Below are 27,898 nucleotides of genomic sequence, written 5' to 3' on the forward strand. Positions count from 1 at the left end.
GATGCATGGATTCACCCAAAGGTTATTGCTACCAACACTAACACTATTAGTACTGCTGTTGGGAGGTTATTGAGTCACCCACACCAACACCCTCCCTATGATTACAAGTGGAACATGAAGCTCTTGTACTGCTGAGACATACAGTATGCTTGAATTGGACAAATGAAATCACCACGTTTCATACACGTGTTTCAACACTGCATTTCGGTCGTTGCTTTTACCTTACCATTACGCATGCCAGTTATGTATCCACCAGCTGCCTGCCTGCAGCCTACTTCCAAAACTCCAAAGGTGCTTGCTGTCAGATTTGGTTCAGAGGAAACAAGTTCAGTGTATCAACAACACTCAATAACAGTTTATGTGATGTGTTAATCAATTAAATTCCCAACAATTTCACAACAGCTAGTTCTGGAGTAGGCCATTCAACTAGCCCGCTTGCTTACGACGAGACTCAGGCTGCGCAGTTGGCACCCGCTTCCTTAATTGGGTTTTGGGTTGCCAGGTTTTAGCCTATGACAAAACGGTTGAAATTGAAACTAAGTGATCGTGTATGTGTAGGGTGTATTTCATACACAATCTGGCAACCTGAATGGATCAATGATTTTAAAATGAAGTTTGATGGCCATGCAAATTACGGAAGTTTTCCGGGAGAAATAACAAAACGGGAGGGTGCTGGGAGATGACCTTGAAATACGGGAGAAACCCGGGAAAAACGGGAGTGTTGACAGGTATGCTAAAGACAGTTATCTTTTCACTGAGCTTCCTTAGATTTCAGAAGAAAAAAGCATTCAGAAGATGAAAAGGTAAACATGTTATGTGAAGCATAAATAATAGGTTGTGAGACAGCACTATTGTTTCTGAGCAGCCTTTCGTTGAGGACAGAGTGCTTTTTAAAAACTTCTTTGACCTTTCACAAACATAACTCCCTTTTGCACCTGAAGAAATGTATTAGATAACACATGGAGAGGACGAGTACTGCATCAAAATGGTAAAGTGTTAATACACAGATGTGGAGACTATTCAAGTTCAAGTATTGTTTTGTGCATTAATAGTAAAATGAAAATTTTTGCTTTGGCTCTCTCTGCCTTACATACAAGACATAAAAGACATAGGATTACCCTCATAAGAACCAACATTGAGAGACGCAACATCCAATACGGTTCAATAAGCACTCAGGAAAGTGCTATATAATATAATGCAATAAAAACAGTAGAATTAACATACAAGGATACAAGGAAGTTTATTGTCACATGCATATAGTTACTGGAAGTAAGAAATGCAGTAAAATTATGTCTGGTGTCAGCCTATTTGTGCATTTATGGGGGGGGGGGGGGGTAAAAAATAAGATAAGCTGCATAAGAAAGGTGGGGGAGGATTGGGATTGGGGGGTGGGGGGCACCAACAAGGAGCACACAAGAGCAATATGTAGCCAAATGTCGTTCAATACACTCAATACAAGGAATAACCTCAGTGTGTGGTGTCTCTTTAGCAGCCTAACGGCTTGCTGGAAGAAACTGAAAGTGTGATTTGATGCTCCGGTAGCGTTTTTCAACGGAAGGAGCTAGAACAGGACATGAATGGGGTGGCCCTAATGGGATGGCCCTTTGGACTTTCTTCTTGTAGTGAGCAGTGCAGATGTTATGTTGTGATTAGTTTCGTGCCAATGATTCTGGCTTCTGTGTAGAAAATGAGCTGAAACGTGGGTTGCAACAATTAGACGGGTGAATTAGTTGAAGCAAATACCCAATTCCTCAGTGTATAAAGTTTAGTTAAAGTTACTGATGGCATAATCCATATATGAAGGGTGTAGGTCTACTTGAATTTATAATACATGTAGTTGTGTCCTGCTATTGTTGAAATTGTAAAAATGAGAATCTGGCCGTACAAAAGCTGTGGACTAATCACAGTGTGTTCTGGTCATATCTTGAAAACACATTTAGACTAAAATAAAAATGGAGAGAAAAGTCGAAACACCAATGAATATTTCCAGTCTCGGGATGTTGGCCTTGTCTCATTTGGTGAATTTTCAAAGGACGAGTGTGCGTTCCTCTGAACTAATTAAAGTGGGGAATCCAGATGGCTCTGTACTGATCTGGACCCAATTAGGTCCAGCATGTTGTGGCGAAGCGGCATATGTGATGTGGGCCGCCGGACAGCACTGCAGCCGCCGTGCTCCTGGGTTGTGTCGTTCCCCAGACTCCCTGGGCTCTGTGTCCTGGATCCAGTCCACATGATGAAACCATAATCAGACCAATTTAATGAGATCTGCTCTGTGAGTTTTGTCGCACTCTTTGGTGAGCAGATACCTTTGAATATTTGAGTGGAACACAAGAGACTCTGTTTGGAAAACAAGGGCGCTGAAAATGCATCTGAACAGTCATCAGAAGTGACTGATAGTTGACACAGTAGGGCTGTCACAAGGTGCTTTAGAGAAAGGCACGCCGCTGTCTATAGGCTTTTGTTTTGGCAGTTAAACACCACTCCACAATCACCAAATCGTTGACACCTGTCACCAGAATTTCCTCCACTCTGCCAGAGGCACCATCTCAACTGTCACATTGTTTTTTTTTTTGTTCCCACACTGAAAAATAAGAGACTCCTGGCACCAAGGCTGCCGTCTTCTGGAGTGCATCAGAGGTAGCGTTGAAGTGTGACATGAATGTCAGGCGACAGAGGCAGCCTAGAAATCAGAGAGCCTAGAAACCCTGCAGGAGAAACCCAGGAGAAAGGGAGAGAGAGAGAGAGTAAGAGAGAGAGAGGAAATAAGGACGAGAGAAAGACAGACAGAGAGAGAAAGAGAGAGAGAGAGAGGAAGAAGCAGAAAGAAAAAGTGAAAGAAAAGAATGTTTCACTCCGCCACCTTGCCCCCCGCGAAAAAACGGCCTCGGCCCGAGGGCTCTGGTGCTCAGTGCCACCAGGTGAAGTTTGCCAAGGTGACCTTGTACATAGTGGAGAGGCGCATGGGCCGCAGCAGGAGAGGCTTCCTCAGCAGCCTGGCCAGATCAAAGGGCTTCTGTGTGGAGGACGTCCTCAGGTAGGTCCCTGAAGTTTAAACAGGTACATGCCTACAGCTGAACAGATGTCGTTTAGCATAACTTATTCACTCCTCACTGACGTGAACTTACACATTCTTTTGATGTATATAAGCTGTTCCTTACCATATGTTTATTTTAACTAGGAACTGTTTTTATGGAGCCTATAGTTATATCATGTATTGAAATTATAATATTTGACCCAAGGATTTCATAGAAAATGAGGCAGGAACTTTCTTTTACTGTGTGAGTGAGAGCTACAGCATGGGAGATACTAAATAGCAACAAACATTTGTAGGTAGGCAATTTATTTTGTATTATTTTGAAGTGTTGACCCCGCATGCCCTCCACAGAACAATACACTTCATGGAAATGTAGGGATGTCTGAGAACAACAGCTTTTTATCCAACTGGGTTAAGGGGTTACATGTTCATAATGACTCCAGCAGTGTCATGGCAAATTATCCATCACACACACACACACACACACACACACACACACACACACACACACACACACTAGGGCTTTGACTTTTGCCCAAAAATCATATTCGAAGTTCGTTTGTTTATTAATATTAAAATTCGAATATATTCGAATATGTATTAATAATATTTTAACTCAGTAAGACCGATATTGGTATCAAACTTAAGTTCTATTTGTTCTGTCCACCAGAGGGCAGGGTATCAGTCAATGTCAATAGACTACGTGCACGAAAGGCTGAGCATTTATGCGTGTGTCAAAATTGTTATTATTGAGCATAGGGCTGGGCGATAAAAACGATAGCGATATGTATCGCACATGTAATCGATATCAATAAAAAATACGTTCGATAGAAAATTCATAATTAAAAGCAACACACACCTCCTGCCTTATGTTGTCAATAAATAAAATAGGCTAAATATATCTTGCATTGTAGTATGTCAAACTCTACCAGAGTAGGCGGTAGAAGTAGGCCTAACGTTACCTCTCTCTCTCCCTCTCAACAGGGCATCCCTCCTCAGCATGCACATGTAATCCAAACATTAATCGTGCAAGACGACTGACTAAATTGCTATTAAATCCGGTTAGCATCATTAGCATCGGAATTTGTTCAAAACTACTGCATTCAAATTGACTGCTAAATTCTAATCATCTCAATCCCAATGCAAATGGAAAAGTATTTTCCAAGACTCAAACGGGCCTGTCCCAAGGAGAAAAAGTATTCAATTGAAACTTAAACACACGTGGGGAAACTGAACAGTCTAACCATAGACTATGATAAACTAGCAAATTTCTTTTCTTTTTTCTTTTCTTTCTTTTCCCTGTTTGCTTTGATTGATAACTAAGGTGATTAAAATCAGAGGAAGGTTAAGTTTAAAATAAAAATGTCTATGTGGGAGCTGAGCTCACTAAGCGCGAACCAGCCAGGATGCTAACCTACAGGAGCCCAGATGGCCAATAATAGCCTTGCTAATGAGCTCGCGATTTCACTTCAGAAGGCGTGAAAAAAACCTCGGAATCTGAATTGAAAACAACGTTTAGGCTACAACCAAATACATTTACAAAAAAATATTTCCATATATTTCCATATTAAGAGATCCCTAAAATTTGTTCGAATATCTTTAATTTTTAAAATAATCGAATTATATTCGAATAACGAAGTTCGGAGTCAAAGCCCTAACACACACACACACACACACACACACACAGAGAATGGGAGCATCGGAATGGGAGCTTTATCCACTCAGTGCCAGGGCCAGTGGCCACTAAATACACACTATGCCAGGCATAAGTATAGGCACTATACTGGTGTTCACAGTTTATGCCAGACCTCCTGCAGCTGTGTGTGTGTGTGTGCATGTGTTTGGTAGGAGGTGGGGCCAGAGGGAGTTGAATGAGTGGAGGTGGAGGATGGGGGGGGGGGGGGATTGGATGGGTGGGTATTTGAAGGGTGTAACTGCTGCCAGAAGAGCTCCATTTGCCACAACCCAGCCAAAGACATGGCAACATTCCCAGAAATGCAGCTTGAGTTTGTCGAGCACCTACAGTTGCACACGCTGCTCAGTACACTGCGCCGAAGCCAACCACAGGAAACAGACCAGCCACTGCCACAGAAAGAGAAAAAAACTGACAACTTGTAAGCTGGTAGAATTTGATATCAGCTTCTGTTTGATAGCCTAGTCTTTTTTTCTCTGCATGGTTGAGGTCACACACACACACACACACAAGAAAGAACTCTCAGAACATATACCAGCCACACACTGCGATTACAGCATTTTGCAGCTTTGTGATAACGTTTTTTTACACGTTTTTTTGAAACTTGTGAAAAAAACATTTTTGGGAAAGGAGTAGCTATCAAAAAGTTTTTTTGGGAAACGAGTAGCTATCAAAAAGTTTTTTTTGTAAAGGAGTAGCTATCAAACACTTGGCAGTGCCAAATGAGACAAAGTGTCGTTTGAGTGGACATGAATGGTTTTATGAGAGAGGTCTAAGGGAAGCACTAACATATGATATATAGGGATTAGAGAGACTGTGCCACTGTGAATCACATCAATGCTGTGAAGCAACAATGCCACACAACCTGGGTGTACTCTTGACCTTTAGGCAAAAGCTAAAAAAAATAATGCAATTTAACAAATTCATTTATGCATGCCTAGCATCATACATACCCAACCAACAAACATACACAAGCAGATAAACAAACAAGCCCTTCGATCTGACATGTCTTAACTGCCATGTCCTATAAAGTCTTTAACCAATCCCCTCTGAACTACAGTCGTCTCATTCACCATCCTGTATTCACAGCAAACCAGGTGGGCTCCTCACACTCACCATCTGCAGATTCCGCTAACAGCTCAAATACTCCATTGTTGGCACTCCTGCTGACACCGCTGAACAGAGCTCTGAGGCAAGGGAGGTATGCCGAAATAGCCTCCACTTGGGCGGGTCGGCCATGAGGGTTTTTGACTGCAAATCACATAGTCAGTGCCACGTCATGATATTTCGCTCTCCTGATATTAAGTCGTGTTTTAATTGCCGACTTGCAATGACGTGCACGGCTTAGTTGTGCTTAAATTTTCACACTTTGTTTGCTCATGAGACTTTTAAGAGTTTCAGGACAAAGACTAATTTAATGCTCCATGTAGGAGTAGGAGATCAACAATGTTTGATCGTTTTCCAGCTGCCTGCAACCAGCCAACACTCCCTAAATAACAATGATGTGTGTGTCTGGTAAAATGTTCTTTTTTAAAATGTATTTCTTAATGTATTGCACAAGACTCAATTAAAAGACCTGTCCAACTAAATCAGTGCTTTGTGTGGCTTTGCATAGCCTTCGCGGATCACTAAAATCCTGTACCTTCACGTCTCTTTATACCTAGGGTGGCCTTGAACCGGCAATGTGCTTCAGCAGAGCTGAATGCTGCTGCATGTTTACGCCTTCCCCATGTTTTAATCATGCCTCAGTTAAAAGGAGAGAACATGGACGCATGTATGCATGAAATTAAAAAGAAGCATCTGTTTTCACAATCAAGTCTCCAGTTGACCTTGGGTCCTCCTTTCTAGTAAAGCTTTTGTGCTGCTGCTGTATATGTGACGTGGGGCTTGCCATGGTGTTCAGGCACTTGAATAGCTTATCTGCTGCGTCAAATTTACCCTGGGCTTTTATCCGACAGCAAACCTGAAAACGCATTAGGGCGCTGACAGAGAGAGAGAGAGAGAGAGAAAGTGAGTGAGAGAGAGATAGAGAGAGAGAAGTGGAGGGAGAGAGAGGGGGAGGGCAGCAAACAGAAGTCAGAGAGAAAGAACATGAACAAAATATATGGGCAGCATAGAAGAAAAGGTATCAGACAAAGAATGCGTCATAAATATTGAAGGAGATCGATTGATATTTAGCACACTATGAAACGTACCTTGAATACAGCCCAAAGGATAGCATGATTTTACCTTGTTCACATTGCCACGTTAGTGATTGATTTCTGGAGCAAGGGCAGGGGAATGTGTGAAATCCTGCACTCACGTCCCCAGAGGCCACACAGCCAAGCGCTCACACAGCCTTACATTCTCTTAACAGGACTCTGCTGATGGAGACAGAAATATTTTATTTTATTTATTTATGTTTGAAGGGGTAAAGCGTGAGTGCTATTTTTGACTTAATGTGCCGAAGCATCTTATGTGGCAAAAAATAAAGATATGAAACAAAACAAAAAATAAATAAATAAAACAGTTGCACTTCTGTTACCCATTAGGCCTGCCTGAGAGACTCCAGTCAACAGCTGTGCTTAAAAAGCATTTTCTAAACTGTCAATGCACTTTTTTTTTATTCAGGCAATTTTGCTCCACTTTTAAGACTTCTCAGAGTTTGCTAAAAGCTGATTTCACCAGCTCGTGCTGTTGCAGGTAGTGCTGGTCTGATCCCCTCGGAGAGTTGAGAGCCTCCTGGGTTTCCTTAAGCCTCTCTCCATTCATCTGCAGCAGATATGGAACATCAAAGGCCCACCACTGCCAAAAGACACAGCTTTCTGTGGTCCAACAGTAGATCCAGAAGTGTGTGTGAGTGTGTGTGTGTGTGTGTGTGTGGGGGGGGGGGGGGGGGGGGGGGGGGGGCTGTGCATATTCATCTGAGCATATGTGTGTACATGTGCAAATATCTGTGTGGACATGATGTGCATGTGTTCATACAGTACATCCATGTTTGTGTATGTGTGTGGTTTTTATGTGTGTGGTTTTTTATGCTTGAAAAGGCCTACAAGGGTGTCTGTTCTCACAAGTTAGCCCAATTAGTCAGCATCAATAACTCCAATTACCTCCCTTCTGCTTTGTGCCACTCGTGGGGAAAGTGAGGGTATGAAGGAGGGGTATCTTATCATTTGGGGACATTCAGGTATCCCAGGGGCCCTACTCCACTGATTCCCCCTCCTTAGGCCGCTCAGGTGGGCCCCTCTGTGGGAGTGACTCTGCATGGGTGAGTGCCCTGGTTGGGGCAGTAATTAAACAGTGATGAAACAAAGTGTTTGGGGGAATGGGGAATTTCAGATGGCTTAGCTGGTGGTGTTGGTGTGTCTGCTGAGAGCTTTGTTGTATGCTTGATCTCTCTCTCTCTCTCTCTCTCTCTCTCTCTCTCTCACACACACACACACACACACACACACACACACACACACACACACATTTGTTGGATCTGCTCTAATATTGTCATGGAGCCCAGCGCCTCAGATGTGTTGAATGTGATTCAGGTGTTGGGGAAATTATTCTTTCAGACACAAGCCAGAAATTCATTCAGAGTCTCTCACTTCTCCTCTGGATCAAGGGAAGGGGACCCATTCACACTGAATTCATCGCACTACAGTTCATACAAATGAAATAGTTGAGGTGGTGACCGTGCTCTTTTCAAACCACACCAAAATAGAAGATTCAATTGCCTTTGAAGCCTGTGCAATCCACAACAAACACTACTTATTTTACCATCCTTTTAGTTCTATTTGGATCAAACTAGGAGCTGCTAAATAAATCCATGTACCGAAATACAGAAATGGAAAAATCAATGGGCCTGCAAGTCTACGGTAGCTGCCAAAGTGAGAGGATGCCATGGGAATCTGGACGTGTTCCCTGACCGCACTCTGCATTGGTGTTGTGTGTGCAGCAATAAGGTGACCCACGTTGTGGCAGAGGGAAACCCAGCCAAGGAGCTGTGGGCCTGGCTGCATGCCCAGGCTGCCGGCCTGACCACAGACACGGAGGTGCTGGACATCAGCTGGTTCACGGAAAGCATGAGGGCGGGCTGGCCTGTGGCCGTGGAGAGCAGGCACCGCATCCAGGTGAGGTGCACTCTCTAGCTGTTGATGGCAGGGTTCAGGTTGGGTTAGGGTTGCCAGGTGGCAAGTGGGCTGAGTGATCTTCCTAGATGATGCATTTTCCAGACAGCAGTCACTAGGGGGTGCTGTAGGCCCACAGGGAGAGGTAGGCTATTTTTGTGTCTGTGTTGTGTGTGTTGATCATATGTTATCAATCTAATCCAGGCTCTAACTATACCCACAACATAAAGGTAGAAATTTGGTAGAAAAAAGAGTCTCATTCCCATTCCAAAATCCTTAAAGCTACCTTGTGTAAGAACTTCTCCCATCTAGCGGTGAAATTCTATATGACAACCAACTGAATATTACCAGAGAATGTCTAATAAGGGGAGAACTGCCACTCTCGTAAAACTTCCGGTTTCTGAACTGGTTGCAGTTCCTTCTGTGGTTCCACATGAGGGCGCTCGTCCACAAGTGCAGAATGCATGGAGGTCTATGGAGCTGTACCCCTCAAAATCCACTTTTCTCGGGATATCATTTTTTTTCAAGTAAATTGAGGAGGCAAAGAAAATACACTTGGTTGAGTATTATATTTTTAAAAGTCACTTATTTGTTCTTAAAAGCCTTTCAAATGTGTCAATGACGTCATTCATTAGCACAATGCTAGCGTGTTATGTGCAACAATGACCCAACCTGTAAGAAATCAAAAGGACTCGTTCATTCAACTTTTGACCTATAACCCATGTTGAAGTTATACAAACTACAATCAAATCTGAGATTTGTCAACGACAATCAGGTGAAAGAGACAATTTTAGCCGTCTAGCTCCATTGACTCCCATTCATTCTGCACTCATGGCGATCGCCCCCAGTGGAACTCTGGTGGAATGGGACTTAAAGGACAGGTTCGGTATTTTACACTTAAAGCCCTGTTTTCAGATAGTTTATGATTAAATAGAACGATAAGATTGAAATTTGGACACATGCTGCTGTCCTGAGAATTTTCGGTTTCTGTGGTAGCGCCCCCCCCTCCTCCAGAACGCTGCATAGGTGCACTGGAACAATACGTAAACATTGTTTGCTGGCCACAAATATCCTACAGATTCTTGCATGCGTACATTCTCATTCTCTCTTCAAAATGTACCCGTTCTATAGGCTGGCCAAGTGCGTAATTCTGCTGCTTAAAATTGAACTAACAACTGTAATTATTGTACAGAAAAATGGACATTTTAATGTGGGAGTCTATGGACATTTGCTCGCTTTTGGGACCAGTCCCTAGCGGATTTTCGATGTATTGCAGTTTTTCGAACTTCCGGATAGGCTTCATTGTTCAGATTAGAATGTTGCCGCTTGGTAGCGACTCACATAGGGGAGTGACAACATCTTATTAGACATTCTCTGATTCAGCCATTTGCACTACTCGCACGTATGTATTTGGAATAACAGATTACTTACGAGAATACTTTGATTAGTAGGTGGAAATAATTACACATGAATGAGCACATATTTTTGAAAGAACAAATGGGTTTTTGCTAAGAATTAAGTCAAAAAAGTACACAATGTAGCTTTAAAAGGGCTAATTGAATAGACATGATTTGAGGCTGGTATAAAATTGTGACTATATTGAGTTTGAAGGCCATTAGAAACAAACAAACAAACGAAAAAAGAACGTTCTTTCAGTCACTATATGCAGGCCTACTGCCACTCTAACCCTTTTCAAAAGACTTTTGACAGTGCAATGTAGACTGCGTATCTACTCGCTGTCTGTGCTGTAGTAGGATATAGCCCATGTCTTGGACCTCACTTACTTAGGCTACTTTAAAGTAGCCTGCCTCACGGCGGGCAGCGCGGCTATCAACTCTTGATCACAACGCGGATTTCCAGTGGATATGTCATAACGCGACAGATCTAATGATGTCGTTTTGACGGTTATCGACCTGCCTCACTGGCGGTCGGCGCGCCCTTTCCCACGGCTTGACTGATGTATCTCCTCACTAGGGAGCAGGCACCAGACACACCTTGACATTCATGAGGTCTGTATAGCTGATAGATTCGCTTTATGAGACATGCATTGATTTAAAAAGCCCTGCAAAAAGCTGTGACGCTTACGTACATTGCACATAAACACAAAGTAAGCTCTGCTCTGGCTCGTTCTGTCAGTTTAGGGAGTAATTGCTGTTCTTTAGTGTTATATAGGCTTCAGAGTCAGTGTTATACTATTTACCAGCATAGACAATGCAATCTCCCAATAGCTAACTTGCTAGTATCTATTGAGGAGTATGGGGGTATTTGGGACATGTTGAAAAGCAAAACGTTTTGCTATGATTCCCGTTTTTATTTTATTTTTTTAGCACATTTGGTCAAATGGTGTGCAACCTAGGCCTATGTGGTTTAAGCGAATTACGATCATCAGTTTTATCATTAGACTATGCGGGCCGATATTTCTGGGTGCAGGTACGCTAAAACTTTATTTTTTATTTACTTATACACTAATTATAGTCAAATACAACACAAAATACACAGATCAAATGACATACAACATTACATCAGATACACAACATACAGGGGTACAGCCACAGTCACAATTGGCCTAAGTGCATGGTAGGCAGAAAAAAAAGTCACATTAATAAACCTTTGAGGTCATACACTACTCATACAGAACCAGAGTTTTACAGCCTTAGTATTTTTTGAGTAGCCTTGAGTAGAATCACAGGTTCCATGAGTAGACTGTTCACCACCATGAAGAGAGTGAGGAAGTAGCCTACCATTTCAATTAATTTCAACAGCTGATGCTAGGCTAGCTACTTCAGCTAAAAATATCCTTAGCCTACAGTATATACTGTAATTGACTGCCCCATCTTTAAAGGTGTCTGTCATGCTCACTTCTGGCCTTACAGGTGGCCACAATTTATGTCATCCATGTGGATTGGCTGACCTCATTTTAACTGCCAATCCACATAGACAACATATGGCAGCCAATTGGTTTGTTTGTGAAAATGTGTGAGCTGTGGTGAACATGAGGATTTTGAAAACTCCTAATCGTGCCTGTCAAACTCTCATGGTGATGAAGAAGTCTGAAATGCAGACATTTTGTCCTACACACTTTCGTCATCTGACTTCAAGTAGGTTTTGTGATCTTCGGTAGGCCTACATTAAGACAGCAAACTTTTGCTACATGGAAGCTAACTGCTTACTTGACAGACTTGATCTGACTTCACTGCGAGAGTTTGACCGGCACGATTATTCAAAAATTCACATGGTATTTTCCCATAGGATAAAATCATATGGATCTGGATATCCTTATATGGGCAAAGATGGCTTTTTTGTAGGCGAAGTTCAGAGTTCTCTTCACTAAACCACCATATTGTAATCAATACAACTCTTAAGCCAGGTAGGCTATCGTAACACCCCCAATTATCACCACTTTTGTTCAGAAATTCTAAAACAACGATGTCGACACTTCAAACTTCAAAGACACTCCGTCTTGGTTTGTATAGAAATTGATATTAAGTGACAGACACGCAAGACGGCGGAAATACGGGACTGACGGTAATAGGGGGAGTTCCGATACATTAGCTAGGATAATTAGTGAAATGACCTGTGTTAAGTGCACAGGGAGAATGAATACATGATATGGCTTGAGTTCTACACCACTGATTTTGGAGATAAAAAAGATGGAACGGAAACGTAAACAGCTTAAAAAGTTACACTTTGAGGAGTTTTAAGGAGAGTGTGGTGATGTAATCGCCATGATTGTAGGCCTATTCTGTTTTAAAATGCCATTCCCTCGGTATAATTCGAGATACTCATTTTAATGGCTTTGAGAGATGTTATTCAGTTTGGGCTCAGAAATGCTTCCCGTGTTTTTAAGAAATAAGATGTCATGGTGCATTTGCTGCATTTTTAATCCCAAATTTTCATCATGATTTGTTGTAACTATTCTGAAGGTAATTTCCACAGCTACAGAGATCCTTTCAAAGTCATAATTGTTCCTGTGTGTATTAATATTACATGTGTAATCCTTTTGATGCATTACAAATGGGGCAGGCAGTGTCTCTCAAAAGCTGAAATTACTTTTTGGAAAGAACCAATTGGATTAGGTCTTACTAAATACTTTATGTCTCAGGTAAGTGAAAATAATTGATTGTGATGCCTTTCATCTCTGCGCCGATGATCATTAGCTTGCCTTGTTCCCCTTTATGACCTAATGCACAGCAAGTGGGTCAAAGTACTGTAACTTCTGTCCTCTCTCTCTCTCTCTCTCTCTCTCTCTCTCTCTCTCTCTCTCTCTCTCTCTCTCATTGCAACCTAGTTTTAACTTTTTATTTTTGGGGCTTTTATGCCTTTAATCAGACAGGACAGTGGAGAGACTGACAGGAGTCAAGTGGGAGAGAGAAATGGGGTGGGATCAGGAAATAACCTGGGTTGGAATAACTTGGGTCCCCCTGTGGGCACTTGGGTCCTAAATTTGATATGGACGCTGTAGCCAGTTGTGTCACAGTACCCCCTGCAACCTAGTTTTTATTTGTGGATTGTAGTTTGGGGGCAATCAGAGCTGAGTTTGCTGTCGGATTTTCACCATGTGTCTCCACTTCCGTCAGCATCCAGTCTCTGTCAAGAGATAGTTGTGAACTGCGTCATACAGAGAGAGCTGCTGTCTCACATTAACATTCTTGTGAGATGGATGCATGTCATTCTAACACATTTCAGTGTAATGTCTTCACAGGATACTTCTCAAGTGGGTTTACCAAGCACTTCAGAGTCCACGGTTTCTCAGTATGCATGCCAGCGAAGGACAACCCTGGACAATCCAAACAAGATCTTCACGGTAAAAAAGAGGAAAATGAAGGATAAAGCAACACACACACACACACACACACACACACACACACACACACACATACTCTTCTCTTTCTTTCTCTTTCTCACACACAAATACACATACTATCTCTCACACACTCTGAAATGCACACATCTGCTCTGAATCAGTCACATTAACCCACAAACGAGCAGCATCTGCAGGTAGGCTGGCATGCCGTAGGGAGCAGTGCGGGGGAGCAGCGGGGTTGGCACGGGGTGGGATGGCACTGCGTGGGCCAAGAGCGCACCAGCCAACCAGCCGGCTGGCCGCCCGGCCGTTCGTTCGTCCCGAGAACGCGGCGGCCGACACCTACCAGCAGTGCCAGCTGCGGACCAGCTGGAACCATCTGCTCCCTGACACGCCGGACAGCCAAGGCTGCCCAGCACCTTGTCTGTGTGCTTCAGGAGGCACTGTCCGAGGTAATGGAGCCTCTCCGTCATGCCAGCAGAGAGGGAGAGAGAGAGAGAGAGAGAGAGAGAGGGAGGGAGAAGGGTAATGAGACTGTATATGAAACCACCAGTGCAGTGTGTTCCATCCAAATTATGAGAGAGAGAGAAAGAGAGAGAGTGGGAGAGAGAGAGAGAGAGGGAGAGAGAGGGAGAAGGGTAATGAGACTGTATATGAAACCACCAGTGCAGTGTGTGTTTCATCCAAATTATGAGAGAGAGAGAAAGAGAGAGAGTGGGAGCGCGTTTTGTTAAAGCAAGACATGATTTCCTCTGAGGCTGTTTTTCACAGCACTTTGCTATGTTATCAGGCTGACTGGCTAGTAATGTGGACAAATTATTTCTCCATTTTTGGAAGAGTTCACTTTATTTTTTGATCTTTTTGTGATTCAACCTGTGCTGTCAGAATGAGTGGGAGATTGCGGCTATGAGAGGGAGGGAGGAGGAAATGAGAGAGAGAGAGAGCAGAGAAAATGAAAGTGTATTCGAAAAGAGAAGAATAACTGGGGTCAGAAGGGGAGAGAGGCCTAGAGGTGCCGGTGGGAATGTGATGGCGGGGAGAGCCGGGCAGGCGAGGTGAGAGGAGCGCACGAGCGAGCATCTTGCTCCCCAGCCATGTTACGGAGAGCTGTCAATCAAACGCTCCCAAGGCTTGCACATTATTGATTCATTCATCGGCCTGTTTCTAGCCTCTCCTCCCCAAACGCGAGCCCCTTGTTCTCTCTCTTCTTCTTCTCCTCTCTCTCAGTCTTTCACTCAACCCTTTCCTTCTCTCCTTCCTCCCTTCTCTCTGTCCGGCCGAACACTTGTCTTCCTTTGTATGGCCATCATGTTTTATTTCCTCTATTCTGGCGAAATCCGATTCACGTTCCGTGTCTCGGACACTCCCTGCGTTCCATGTGTCATCGTCCCGCCACCCCTGATGCTCCCTCTGTGGTCAATCCAGATATTGACAGATGTCAGTGGTGCCATGACTGACAGCTTGCATTAGCGACCCTCCTGACACGAGAGATGGGGGGCATGGGTGGTAAGAGGGGAGTGGTGGGGTGGGGGTGGAGAACCGGGGGCTTGCCAACACACTCTAATTGGGAGAAGAGGGGGAGTGAGATCTCATCCCGTGTTGTTTGCCTTCATCATGCGGACTCGGGGGATGTCTCACCGGTTCCTTGGCGGCAGCCCGGAGAGAAGGGCTCAGGCGTGCTTGACTGATCTGAGGCCGTGTCCAATCGATCGTCATAACCATCCCGGGGAGCGCTTTGGCAGCAGGCTCATACATAACATCCACAAAGCCCCATCCCCAGATGAACGAAGGAAACACAATCTTTGGCATCCTCCTGAGCTTTGCCTATTTTTTGTTTGGATTTGATTTGCCAATGAAATAAAACAAAAAAGAAAACAAAGCAAATTAGGAAGAATTAATCGTTTGCTTCACTGATTCATTTTAAGGAGACACATGGGTCCAGTGTGAGAGAGCCCAGTGCTGATTAGACAATTTCAAAGTTTCTGTCGAATTGAGCCGCATCAGAAGACAAACTTGTTGGCTCTCGGAGGACACTGAGTGACCACAGTATTTTCACTCCAAGTTTTCCGGTGCCATGGGGTTCTGTGGTTTGATCCGTACACAATATCATCCGAGCCTAATACAGTTCTCTTTTTTTTTGTCTTTGTTCAACTGCCTAAACCGCCCGACTGTTACCCTCAATGGTGGAGCAGTCTTGATTGCAAAATATTTTTTAAAGCAGATGTTGCCATGGAGATCTTATTTTTGTTCTAGCAGATTATATCTATATGCCTTCCACAGAATGCATTTACTGCATAGAAAGTCATTCCTGGTGATTAACTTGTGTTTGAAAGTTTATTATATTTTTCTTCTAAGGTAAAAATTCCATGGATATTTGTGACTTTTCCCCCCTCCAGAACTTCAACTTAAGAATATTATAGGCTTTTTCTCCATGAATCAAAGTTATGAACTTTGGTATGAAGTTCATTGGTACTGATGCAGTGGTGGTGATATTCCTCCGATTCTGCTTCTGCTACGAGGGCGGTGTTGAGGAATCATTAGGTCCCAGATGTGACGGCGGCTCCCTTGATCCGAGCCAGCAGATGGTTGTAGAGCAGTCAGCTTCCCGGGTCGGCACGGCGTGGAGCCTGCATGCAGAGGGCCCTTCCAGCACAGCGGGCCCCCGGCCTCTCAATCTCACCATTAACTGCCGGCTCCATTCATTATGCACCACTGTGATGGGACTTCAAGAGCTGTGTGTGTGTGTGTGTGTGTGTGTGTGTGTGTGTGTGTGTGATTGTACCTGACAGTCTGTAAGCGCTTTCAGACATACGTGTAAGACCGGAGGTTCTGCCGATGTTAAACGGTGGGGCCGTATATCTGAACGACATATGGAAGTCTGAATTTAGCCGGTTGTTCTACTACTCCCCCCTAGTATTTCCTCCGGACATTATGTAAATGTGCTGTGTCTGAACGAGGCATAGAACATGCGGTTAAAATTCACACCTAGTGAGAGGGGTGACGTTTCTTTCGTGCGTCCATGTGGTTAGATCTGACTTAAATGCCATGTTATGATGGAGTGGCATAATGCTGAAAATCTCCGACCTGGAAAGATGCAGACATCACAGAGCTACTGTCCATGAGGGCATACAACATTTTGATAGAACACATGAAGGGAACAGCAAGAGACGTTGTAGCCTACAACTGCATGGCAAGGCCAAACGAATTCAAAAGACTGAATCACCATAAGCAGAAGGCGCTGAAAAGGCAGTAGCCTACAGCGACGTCGTTGACGACAATAACAGGAGTATTTAATAAATTGTTAGCCAACACGGTTTTCTGTTCATTGATACCTCGCTGAGCTCGCTGATATTTGTTGAGCATATATGCCTAGAGAAAATGAAAACGAAGAAAAGCCAACTTTGTTACAAGCTCCTTACGTAAAAGCAATAGACACATGGGGAGAGGATGCTTTTGGAAAAAATAAACCATGAAAAAATGAACAACTTCACTGTTATGTTAGTATTTTGTTTATTGCTTAAAAACGTTGTATGATGGCCTTGAAGTCTTGAGTTAGCCTACTGAATTGGCTGGTAGCCTACCATAAAGTTTGTGCATGCTCTCTCCAACGCAAACCAGATGTGGGGTTCTATAGCCAAGTAATTCTGGTACATAACGTTGAAAACAGATAAATGTGTTTATTCGAAGCACACATACAAATACTGTTTGCTTACTGGACTAGCCTACTTCAAGTATTAGCCTACGCACAATAGATTTGTCTTCTTTAGCCTACATAATGCATAGGCTACACTTTTGTAAACAAAAAGCAGCTGTGACAGGCAGCGGCTGCATTTATTCTGCGTCATATCTCACATCTTGTGAACTCTACAAGCCCCCACCCCTCACTCAACAACCACACGGAGATTCTGTAATGTGCGTGTATGTCGTTCACACATACGTCCGTATAAGGTCAGTATTAGGTCCGCAGGTTAGCATCATATCTGAATCATCCGAAGGGTAGGACCTCCGTTTGACAAACCTCCGCATGTACTCCGGAGGTTATATCTGAAAGCGCTTTGTGTGAACCGATTAATTGGTGTGAAATGGCTGGACCTTTACATGTACACTGCATGTGCATGTTTGTGTGTGTTCTAGAGAATCTTGTGTGTCTTGGGATGATGAATATATAGACCCTTTCAACAATAAAAACAAAAACAATGCTTGAACATTCTATTTGGGCCCCAATCTACTTCCTCTGCATTAAGATAACATATTTAATGTTAAAAAGGAAGTCTTGTGGGGCCAACTATGATGCTGATAATGGAACTCTCTTGAAAGGGTCCATATATGAAGAGTAAGGTGTATGAGAACGTTACTCTGTATGAGATGATGATGAGTGAGTGAGTGTGTATGTGTGTGTGTGTGTGTGTGTGTGTGTGAATGTTTGTCTGTGTGTGTGAATGTTTGTGTTTTGTTTATGCTCTGCTGACATGGTCAAGCAGCGCCATCTTTCCTCTCTGCCCGTTTGTCCTAGCCTGGCTAGCGCCACCACTTCTCAATGAGACGTGGTCTGGGAACCAAACGTTAATTTTCTCGTATTTGAAAAAAATGCCCAGATCCGTTTATTGGGTGCCACGGATGTCTATCAAATGTGTCTGTGCATAGCTCATCATTGTCTTGCTTTCCCCCTTGATCTGTGATTGGTCCCCTATCTCAGGCGAAAATTTGCTCCATGGTCTCCAGGCTGCCTTAGCAGCGTGAATCAAATCGCGCGCAAGGCAGCATGGGAACACCCAGGCTACATTTGTCCTACCCTGCAAACATTAGCCACGGGTCGCTGGGCGCTCGGTGTGGGGTCGTGTGCTTCATTGACCCAAAGCCTGCTGTCTGGGGAAAAATCTCATTTGGCCTCGCCCTGGTGCAGGTCAGGGTCTCTGATCTCCTAACTGGGCCACTGCCCCAATTATAGCCAGGAGAGCCAACCTTGGCCGAACTAACTGGCTGACTGAGTGACTTTTAGTGGCTTAATTTGCCCATATGAGGTTAGTTACACATGACTTGCTCCCAGGTCAGGAAGGCTGTGTCCGTGTCTGTGTCAAGAGACGCTGATGTAACGGAATCATTGTTTATGTAGAAGGAGATCATGTACGAACTCCAAATGGAATGAAGTCGAGCCTCATTAACCACTGTTTTTACTGCTGTGTGGGGACACAGGCATCCACTTCATTTTTGTAACGACCAATTAGTTATTCCCATATAAGCCCATCACGATGAGAAAGAAACAAGATTTCTTGGACTCACTTGTGTGGTAATTACCATACAGCAACATACAGCATATATAATCACCCAACATACGGCATATATAATCACCCACGGCATATATAATCACCCAACATACGGCATATATAATCACCCAACATACGGCATATATAATCACCCAACATACAGCATATATAATCACCCACGGCATATATAATCACCCAACATACGGTATATATAATTACCCAACATACGGCATATATAATCACCCACGGCATATACTGTATGAACGCTCAACATACAGCATATATAATCACCCAACATACGGCATATATAATCACCCAACATACGGCATATATAATCACCCACGGCATATATAATCACCCAACATACGGTATATATAATTACCCAACATATGGCATATATAATCACCCACGGCATATACTGTATGAACGCTCAACATACAGCATATATAATCACCCAACATACGGCATATATAATCACCCAACATACGGCATATATAATCACCCAACATACAGCATATATAATCACCCACGGCATATATAATCACCCAACATACGGCATATATAATCACCCAACATACGGCATATATAATCACCCACGGCATATACTGTATGAACGCTCAACATACAGCATATATAATCACCCAAAATACGGCATATATAATCACCCACGGCATATACTGTATGAACGCCCAACATACAGCATATACAGGATGATCGCCCAACATGCAGCATATATGATCTTGTATGCAAACCTACAGTATATCGTGAGGACTTGGAACATTATGTGCTCTCTGACATGTCTGTTCTATAGTGCTAATTCGTTGAAGGGGATGCTGACGTGACTATATGCATTCTATAGAGAGAAGGCTACTGTATATGGTTGTTATGGTTATTTGAAGGCTGCCTGTCTGATTGGAAAATGCATCTCTTGTTAAGTACATGCACCCTTTAAGCAAAATGAAATATTCATGTGCAGAGAATAGCAGCAACCTCCCTCTACAGCCTGTCACAACCATATTCAAGAGGCTTACGAGGAAAAGCAACCTCACAAAACCCCCAATGCATATCCTCTTTTGCCATAAACATGCGGACAGCACACACACACACACACACACACACACACACACACACATAAACGCACACACATAAACACACACACATCCATTTACACATAGAGTGAAAAGGAAGTTCTTGCCTTTGTTTCCCCACCATGTTTCTACAGAGAGGATGTGTAGCACTGGCCCTTGGGGGATCTTGTTGTGAACGAGTTGAAAATGACAGGTTCCTCTCTGCTGCTGACAAACACAAATGTCAGTGCACGGTCATACGGAACAGACCCGGGCACTCAGGCCTGACATTCTACAGGGGAAGGGGAGAGAAGGAGGGAGGGGAGGAGGGAGGAGAGGAGAGGACTGGAGGGAGGAGAGGAGAGGACTGGAGAGAGATAGGAAGGGAGGGGAGGAAGTATGTCTGCCGGTGTGATCTGATTCCTGTCTCCTTGTCATTACGGGTCAGTGGAGATGAAGCATAAGTATGCACCTGACATGTCTCTCTCTCTCTTTCTCTCTCTCTCTCTATCTACCTCTCACACACACACACACACTCTTATGAATTCAAATTCCATCTCTCCCTCCCTCCTTCCTTCTCTGATTCTCCGTCCCTCCCTCTGTAGGATGCCTTTGAACTTCTGGCGGAGCACTCTGACTTCTGCGACAGCAAAGGTCCGGCTCTGGCCTTCAAGCGTGCGGCCTCGGTTCTGAAGAGCCTGCCTGCCATGCTGCGAGGCCTGGGGGACATGGAGGGACTGCCCTGCCTGGGGGAACAAACACGGGCCGTGATGAAGGTCTCTCTCTCACACACACACACACACACACACACACACACACACACACACACATGCACACACACACACATGCACACACACACACATACACGCACATACACACGTGCACACACACACACACACACACACACACACACACACACACACACACACACACACACACACACACACATGCACACACACACACATGCACACACACACATACACGCACATACACACGTACACACACACGCACACGCACATACACACACACTTACACATGCACACACACACGCACATACACACACTTACACACACACACACAGACACACTCTTACACACACACACACACATGCACACAGACACACACTTACACACATACAGACGCACAGCACACCACACACACACACACACACAAATGCGCATACAAATGCGCATGCACGCCCATACTCAAACATACACGCCCATACTCAAACATCTCTCCAACCAGCCAGAAAGCTTTGCCTGAGGATACACAACACACATACTGACCCTGTGGCCATAGAAAGAACAGAGAGAGAAAGAGAGAGAGGGATAGGGAGAGAGAGACAGAGAGATAATCCCTTAGTGCTTCTCGTTAGATTGCAGTGAATGACAGCGGGAAAGGTATAATCACAGTAGCAGTGGAGAGACTAGACTACTGATTGTGTGTGTGTGTGTGTGTGTATGTCTGTGTGTGTCTATGTGTGTGTGCGTGCGTGTGTGTATGTTTGTGTGTGTATGAGTGAATTCTTTAACGAGAAATTAAGTAGCTGTAACAGTGCTCATGTCTAGACTACGCACACTCTCCGTCTGTGCTCCTCTAAGCCACTCATGTTTCTGGTCATCACAACAGGGGGAAGAAAAGGATAGAGATGAAAGGATAAAGAGAGAAAGAGAGAGATAATTTAGTGACTGATGGAGAGAATTCACTCACTGCTCAATCATGCAAATGAGGAGTCTTCTTTACATGAGCACTGGGAATCAAGATAGGCGAGGTGCCATCTTACTCTATGGGGCTGTAAAATGATTTATGCGATACATTAATATGCCTTTTTACACAACTTCAGCATGTTCGGTGACATGCCATTGGTAATCCCATGAAGGGAAAAAAAAGGAAATGATGCACTGCACATACAGTATGAAGTTATTATGGCCGTAAGAAGCAGAGAGAAACAAAGCAAAACAACAAATCAGGTGGAGTGATAGGTGGATAGGTGGATAGATGGATGGATGGGTGGATGGATGGATGGATGGATGGATGGATGGATGGATGGATGGATGGATGGATGCGGGCAGATGGGTAGGGTTTGGGTGGAGGGGTTCAGATGGGAATGACAGTCGCTGTGAAGTCACTGAGATGGGGAGAGAGTGCGGAGGACAGAGAGACAGTCAGAGGTCTGCTCAGTCAGTGTGACAGAACGCCGATGCGTCAGCCGCAGGGTGAAAGGTGTGTGTGTGTGTGTGTGTGTGTGTGTGTGTGTGTGTGTGTGTGTGTGTGTGTGTTTGTTTCTGCTCTATATGCTTGGGTATTTTTTGGTGCATACTTGGATGCATATGTGTTCACACACACACACACACACACACACACACACACACACACACACACACACATACTGTACAGACATGCATACATACTTACATATACATACGTAATACACACTCACACACACATGCAGAGATTGCTATTTCTCTTCAGGTACATCAAAGCAAAATGACAACTGGAACCAATTAAAATAGCAAACAGTTTCCCCTCAGAGCATGAGGAGACGCATGACTTTTAATCAGTTCCTCTGTCTTTGCCTCTGTCACAGTAACTTCACTGCTCTGGTTGAGAAAGATTTCCTGTGCAGTAGCAGTTACTCTGCTTGGAGTATGTGTTCCTGCACTGGGATGAGCTATTAGCTACCTCCATGACTTTGATGAATGTGATATAAAGACACTGCGATTGTGACCGGCAAATTAGCTTTGTGCCCCGGAGAGGAACAAACTACCCAACTGCTAACACAAAACCCATTTTTAAGACGGGGGCCAGGGAGAATTCCAATTGAGTTTGGGGGGCTCCAAAAATACATAGGGTTTCCTCATTATTGAACTCAGTCAACCTTTATCTGAATTTGCAGTCCTGAGATTATAAACCGTAATGGATGTTTTGGGTAAAAGAAACTTCTCTTGTGAAACTTAATAGATATAAAAACACTGGGAAATACAAACAAACAAACAATTTATTTAATTTAATTAATTAATTTATTTAAACAGGAAATCTTGGAGTGTGGCAGATCCTCCAAAGTTGAAGCCATACTGAGTGACAAGAAATTCCAAACAATGAAGGTGAGTGATTAACAGAGTGGAACACTGCTACAATATGTAGCGGTTAGCAGCAACCAAACAGAGGTACTGTACTGTAGGTCAGTAAGGGGGTAGAGATGGACATTTCCAGCTTAAAGCAGAATTTGAGATGTTCTTCAGGACTCCACAAAAGTAGTATTGCCAGAGGGGGTGTTCAGCTCCCAGTCAGCTTTTAGTGAGTGGCTGCTGTGCCAAATCTGGTACAATTCACCAGTTATGTAGTCATCTCTGATATGCAAGTCCCCAGAGTTTTGAGCATTGAGTTTAATAACTGTTGCATAACACTGTGTGTGTGTCTGTGTACGTCATCTGAATGGAAGATTTTTACAAGCGTGTGGGGCGTGGGGCCCAAGACAGCAGAGAAGTGGTATCTGCAAGGCCTTCGCACACTGGAGGAGGTTGTCACCGAGCCACACGTCCATCTGAACCGAATGCAGCGAGCAGGTGAGAATCTGCAGCAGCAGCAGGAAGTCTCCCATTTCACACGCTCTCTCTCTCACAGACACACACACACACACACGCACACACACACACACACACACACATACACATACACACACACACACACACACACATACACAGACACACCAGAGTGAGCCATAAACCATGTGTGTCCTGCCTGATAGAGATGGCAGTCTGCCGAACAAGTTACATCTCTTTTTTTTAGTCCGAGCCTTGTTAAAATGTGTCTTCTGTGACGCCTGTCTCCTTTCCCATCTGCATTGTGCGTTTACATCCTTTGGGAGAGGGTTTCATTTCGGGGAACAGTCGCGTTGTCCTTTAGATTATTAACACGGTCCACTGACACGGCACACGCAGCCATATGGGGGCCTGTGTAATCAAAAGACACTCGAGAGATGACAGCGAAAAGAAAAAAAAGAAAGCATCTCGAATGGCTAAAGGGTAGCTCTTTTTTTTGTGTCCGACTGAGATGCGAACCCACATACTCATCAATCAGGCCTGTGAAAAGGTCATCCACACAAAGGCCCAGCACATCTCGCTCTCGTTCGTTTTTCTGAATTTCTCTCATAAATTGATGTTTTATGATCCAATATTTAAGTGGGCCCTGAAAACCCATACAAGTACAAGCATACAAAGCATGTCTATTTTATCTTACACCTTTGTGAAACAGCATTGAAGTAGTGTTCCGTCAAGCATGATCTAATTCACACTCACAAAACTCATTTTAACTGAAAGTACAGTACATAGACTTTCCTGAGGAAATCAATTGATGTTATAGCATAAAGATCCAGACCCCAAATGCATAGGCTATGTGCTGGTGCAGCAGAAGTGAGTGTTTTCCTAGAACTCTTCTAAGTGCCTAGTGCCTTTCAAGGTGGTCAGTGATGGCTACATTTGGATGTAGCATAGTGACAGGGACACACTGCTTTGTGGAGAGAATCGTTGGAGCATGTCCTCAAGCTGACCTGCACCGTTAATTTGAATCAAAATTAAACCCAAATATAACCCTCCCACTGTTCTCTGGCTGCACAGTGCAGCCATTTCCCGTTAAAGATGAATATGAAATCCTTTTTTTTTTTATTTTGTTTTTTAAAAAAATATATAAAAATGAATAAGTTCTAGAAAGAAAGAACACGCTGTCTGCTTCACCATAACGATCCCAGAAATGCCCGTCGCATGTTTCCGCTTGGCGATGAAACACTACAGACAGGATATTGGAAGTTGAATGGGGTGATGGAAGTTTGGCCCAGACATACAGTATATGAGCTGGGGCCGAGCGTCCCCTTACCACCCTAATCATTTCTGGTCTGAAGGGAAGATTGCAGAAAAAAGACGAGGAAAATGGAGAAAAATGGCCGGCGTGTTTGTGGAAGACACTGGTAGGGATAATTAACTGGATTAGATGTATGTGTGGAACGGAGGATTTAGGCAGCCAAATGAGGAATTCTTGCCTGTTGTGGATTTAATGAAGTACTCGACCTGCTACGACTAAAAGGATAATTAATAATTTTCACCTATGCATTAACAAGGCCTTACTTTAATGCAGAGAGTTAAAAGGTGGAAATGGTTGTGTTTGGGTAGTGTTAGTGAGAAGCTGATAATGAAAAATGGGGACCTATTAATGGAGGACTAAATGCAGGATCTCTAATAGCCATTACCGCTTTACTGAGGAGACTGTTAATGCGATGATGTGAAACTGAAACAATATAGTCCGTCCATCATTATAACGGACAAGAGATACGCTGAGTACCTGATATTAATATGTCATTTCATTGGAGTAAATGGCCACAGAGGGTCTCAGTGTTTTGGAACATTCTTGTTAAGTTAGGACATCAGGACTTATGTGTGATGTGGGTGATGTAGAGTATGCTATCACTGCGGTAGTGACACAGCATGTTATGATAGCATTTGTAGTTAGTAGTTAGTAGCACGTTCTTCTGCTATATCAGATTGGTAATGTGCATCATACATCATACATTGAAGCTGCCGAAGTAAGAGTTGTTTTAATTTGTTTCTTACTGCGGGTAATCAGTTGTAAGCTTTCTCCTAAACCTTTGAAGTGCCTCTTGCTACCATATCTGATTTTCCCAGAGAGAAAAACAACTCGAAGGAATCAGTTAAAATGTATTGTTGCTCATTTCCATACAAGCATTTGAAACTATCAGTGGAAGGTGTTGTAACTGGCTACTGTTTGCAGGTTTCCTTTATTATGCTGATATCTCCCGAGCAGTCACCAAAGCCGAGGCGCAAGCCGTTGGGCGCATCGTCGAGGAGGCCGTTCACCAAATCTCTCCCAACGCCTCTGTTGTTCTGACAGGAGGCTTTCGCAGGTAAAAGACATGAGATGTTTCAGTACCAGTGCAAAGCTTTGAAATAGTCAGAATTAGCACTTTTGTCTGAATTATCAGAAAGGAAGTTCCAAGTCTGTTTTGCATCTTTCCTTTGTGATACACTCTTTGTGTTTGTGTGTGTGTGTGTGTGTTTGTCTCTTTGCATGCATTTATGTAAAAACTGTACTGCCTGTTGCTGTTTTTTATCTCCTCAAAAGAACAACATCGTAACCACATTATGCCCTCAATTTGCCCCTTAGTAGAACAAAGGCCAGTGAAATAAAGAATCTACCAATGCCCACTGGACCATTCATCTAAGGCCAGTGAAATAAAGAATCTACCAATGCCCATTGGACCATTCATTTCCTCTCTGTTTCACCGCAGAAGTCTTTAATTCACCTTAAAGTAGAAGAGACCTTCAGAAACACAGACCTTTGCGAAAGCCAAGTGCTGTAACTGGCAACATTAGTGAAAGTGAAACTAAATCTGTTGAGTTAGAACCACTTCAAAATATAATGGGGTTGTCCCTGGCATGCTACACCTTTCTACCCAGTTTCATGAAATTGGCCCAGTGGTTTTTAAGTAATTCTGCACACGGACATACCAACCGCAATGAAAACATAACCTCCTTGGTGAAGGTAATGAAAGCCTAGTCACTTGTCAGATTTTCAATAGAATAAGGTCACACAGACCTTCATACAATAACAGATAGCAATGGCAAGTAAACCAAAATCTATTGATAATGACATCCAAGGCCACAGCCACAGGACGTGGTCGTGGAGATAAAGCGAACAGGCTTTTGTGCCTGCTGCTGACGTTATTGTTCTCCATAGAGCTCTTTTGTATTACAATGGATGTGCTCACCTCCTTTGAGCTTTAGTTTGAGAGCACAAGGTTCAGGAAAAGCCATTAAAAAAAGTTTCACCATGTTCAACTACTGGTGCTAATCTTAAATAATTCAGTGGCAAGCTGGTCTGCCAGGAACTGTTTTTCCCCCCTCCGCTCGCAGTGGGAGTGACAAACTTCTGTTGTTTATCCAGCTGACACCTCTCCCTCTGCAACTGCTGCCATCCCCCCTGTTGCTGCGGGTGATGGTGAAATATGGAGAGATGCAGATGCCAAAACTGTTTTTCAGAACTTGCACATGGCAAACTTGGAGGTGTATCTCTCTCTCTTCCCTTCTCTGTCTCCCTATTTCTCCCTGTAGAGGAGCTCTCAAAGCTACCGAGGAGCCTTCTATAACTTGGGCGCAATGACGCAATGTAAAATAACTCAAGATATGGCTACTTGCTTCTTGTCTGAGAAGTGGACGTTAGAAGAAAATGTTATTCTCTGGCTGTTTTCAAACTTTCTCTCCTCTCTCCTTTTGTTTGAGAGTTGCAAAGCCACAGTGAGTCATCTGTTTAGCTTTGGGTTTGTTTACGAGAATAAAGATGAGAAGTAGCATCTAGCCAATGGGATTGTTTCATGTTTTTGTATTTTTTTTTCCTGTTAATGAAGTGTTTCAGTTGAAGTCCCTGAAGAGCTTTTGCAATGTTCAGTTTTACTTTGGTAATCCGCTGTGAACACTTTTGTGTGTGTGTGTGTGTGTGTGTGTATGTGTGTGTGTGTGTGTGTGTGTGTGTGTGTGTGTGTGTGTGTGTGTGAACACCAGGCATATTCCTATGACCTGTATTCAGGAGAGAAAAAACAACATTTGCATATGTAAATTCCCATGAGTCTCCATGAAGACAATGGTAGTGGGTGTTTTCACCTGTGGTGAACCGTTCATCAAATTTATTGTTTTTTTTAGAATGTTTGTCTTGAGGTCTCCTTGCTATTCCCTTAATGGATGGGACATCTATGACTAGCAGGTGTGCTCAGTACAAATCCAAAACACAGTTTGAAAATATAAAAGCTTTATTGGTGAACAAGGAGTGTGAATGTGTGAGAAAAATATTTGTGACTTGGCAGCATTCGAAAGAAAAAGGACAAAAATTACAGCAATGAAGAAAGAAATTAACATTTTGCACACAGAAGAAGACT

General features: G+C 43.5%; 1 protein-coding gene across 1 annotated transcript in view; it reads left to right on the forward strand.

The window, feature by feature from the left end:
* The first annotated feature begins 2,843 nt into the window (after positions 1-2,843).
* dntt (deoxynucleotidyltransferase, terminal) overlaps positions 2,844-27,898 on the forward strand; it is a 78,198-nt gene continuing 53,143 nt past the window's right edge. The window contains exons 1-7 of the mRNA XM_042066189.1: positions 2,844-3,034; positions 8,653-8,827; positions 13,527-13,628; positions 20,565-20,735; positions 22,992-23,063; positions 23,402-23,525; positions 25,741-25,873. Of these exons, the coding sequence (XP_041922123.1) occupies positions 2,844-3,034; positions 8,653-8,827; positions 13,527-13,628; positions 20,565-20,735; positions 22,992-23,063; positions 23,402-23,525; positions 25,741-25,873 (968 nt within the window). The remainder of the gene's footprint in view (positions 3,035-8,652; positions 8,828-13,526; positions 13,629-20,564; positions 20,736-22,991; positions 23,064-23,401; positions 23,526-25,740; positions 25,874-27,898) is intronic.

Source organism: Alosa sapidissima, chromosome 16 (genome assembly GCF_018492685.1).
Source record: "Alosa sapidissima isolate fAloSap1 chromosome 16, fAloSap1.pri, whole genome shotgun sequence".
In the NCBI taxonomy this organism is placed as follows: domain Eukaryota; kingdom Metazoa; phylum Chordata; class Actinopteri; order Clupeiformes; family Clupeidae; genus Alosa; species Alosa sapidissima.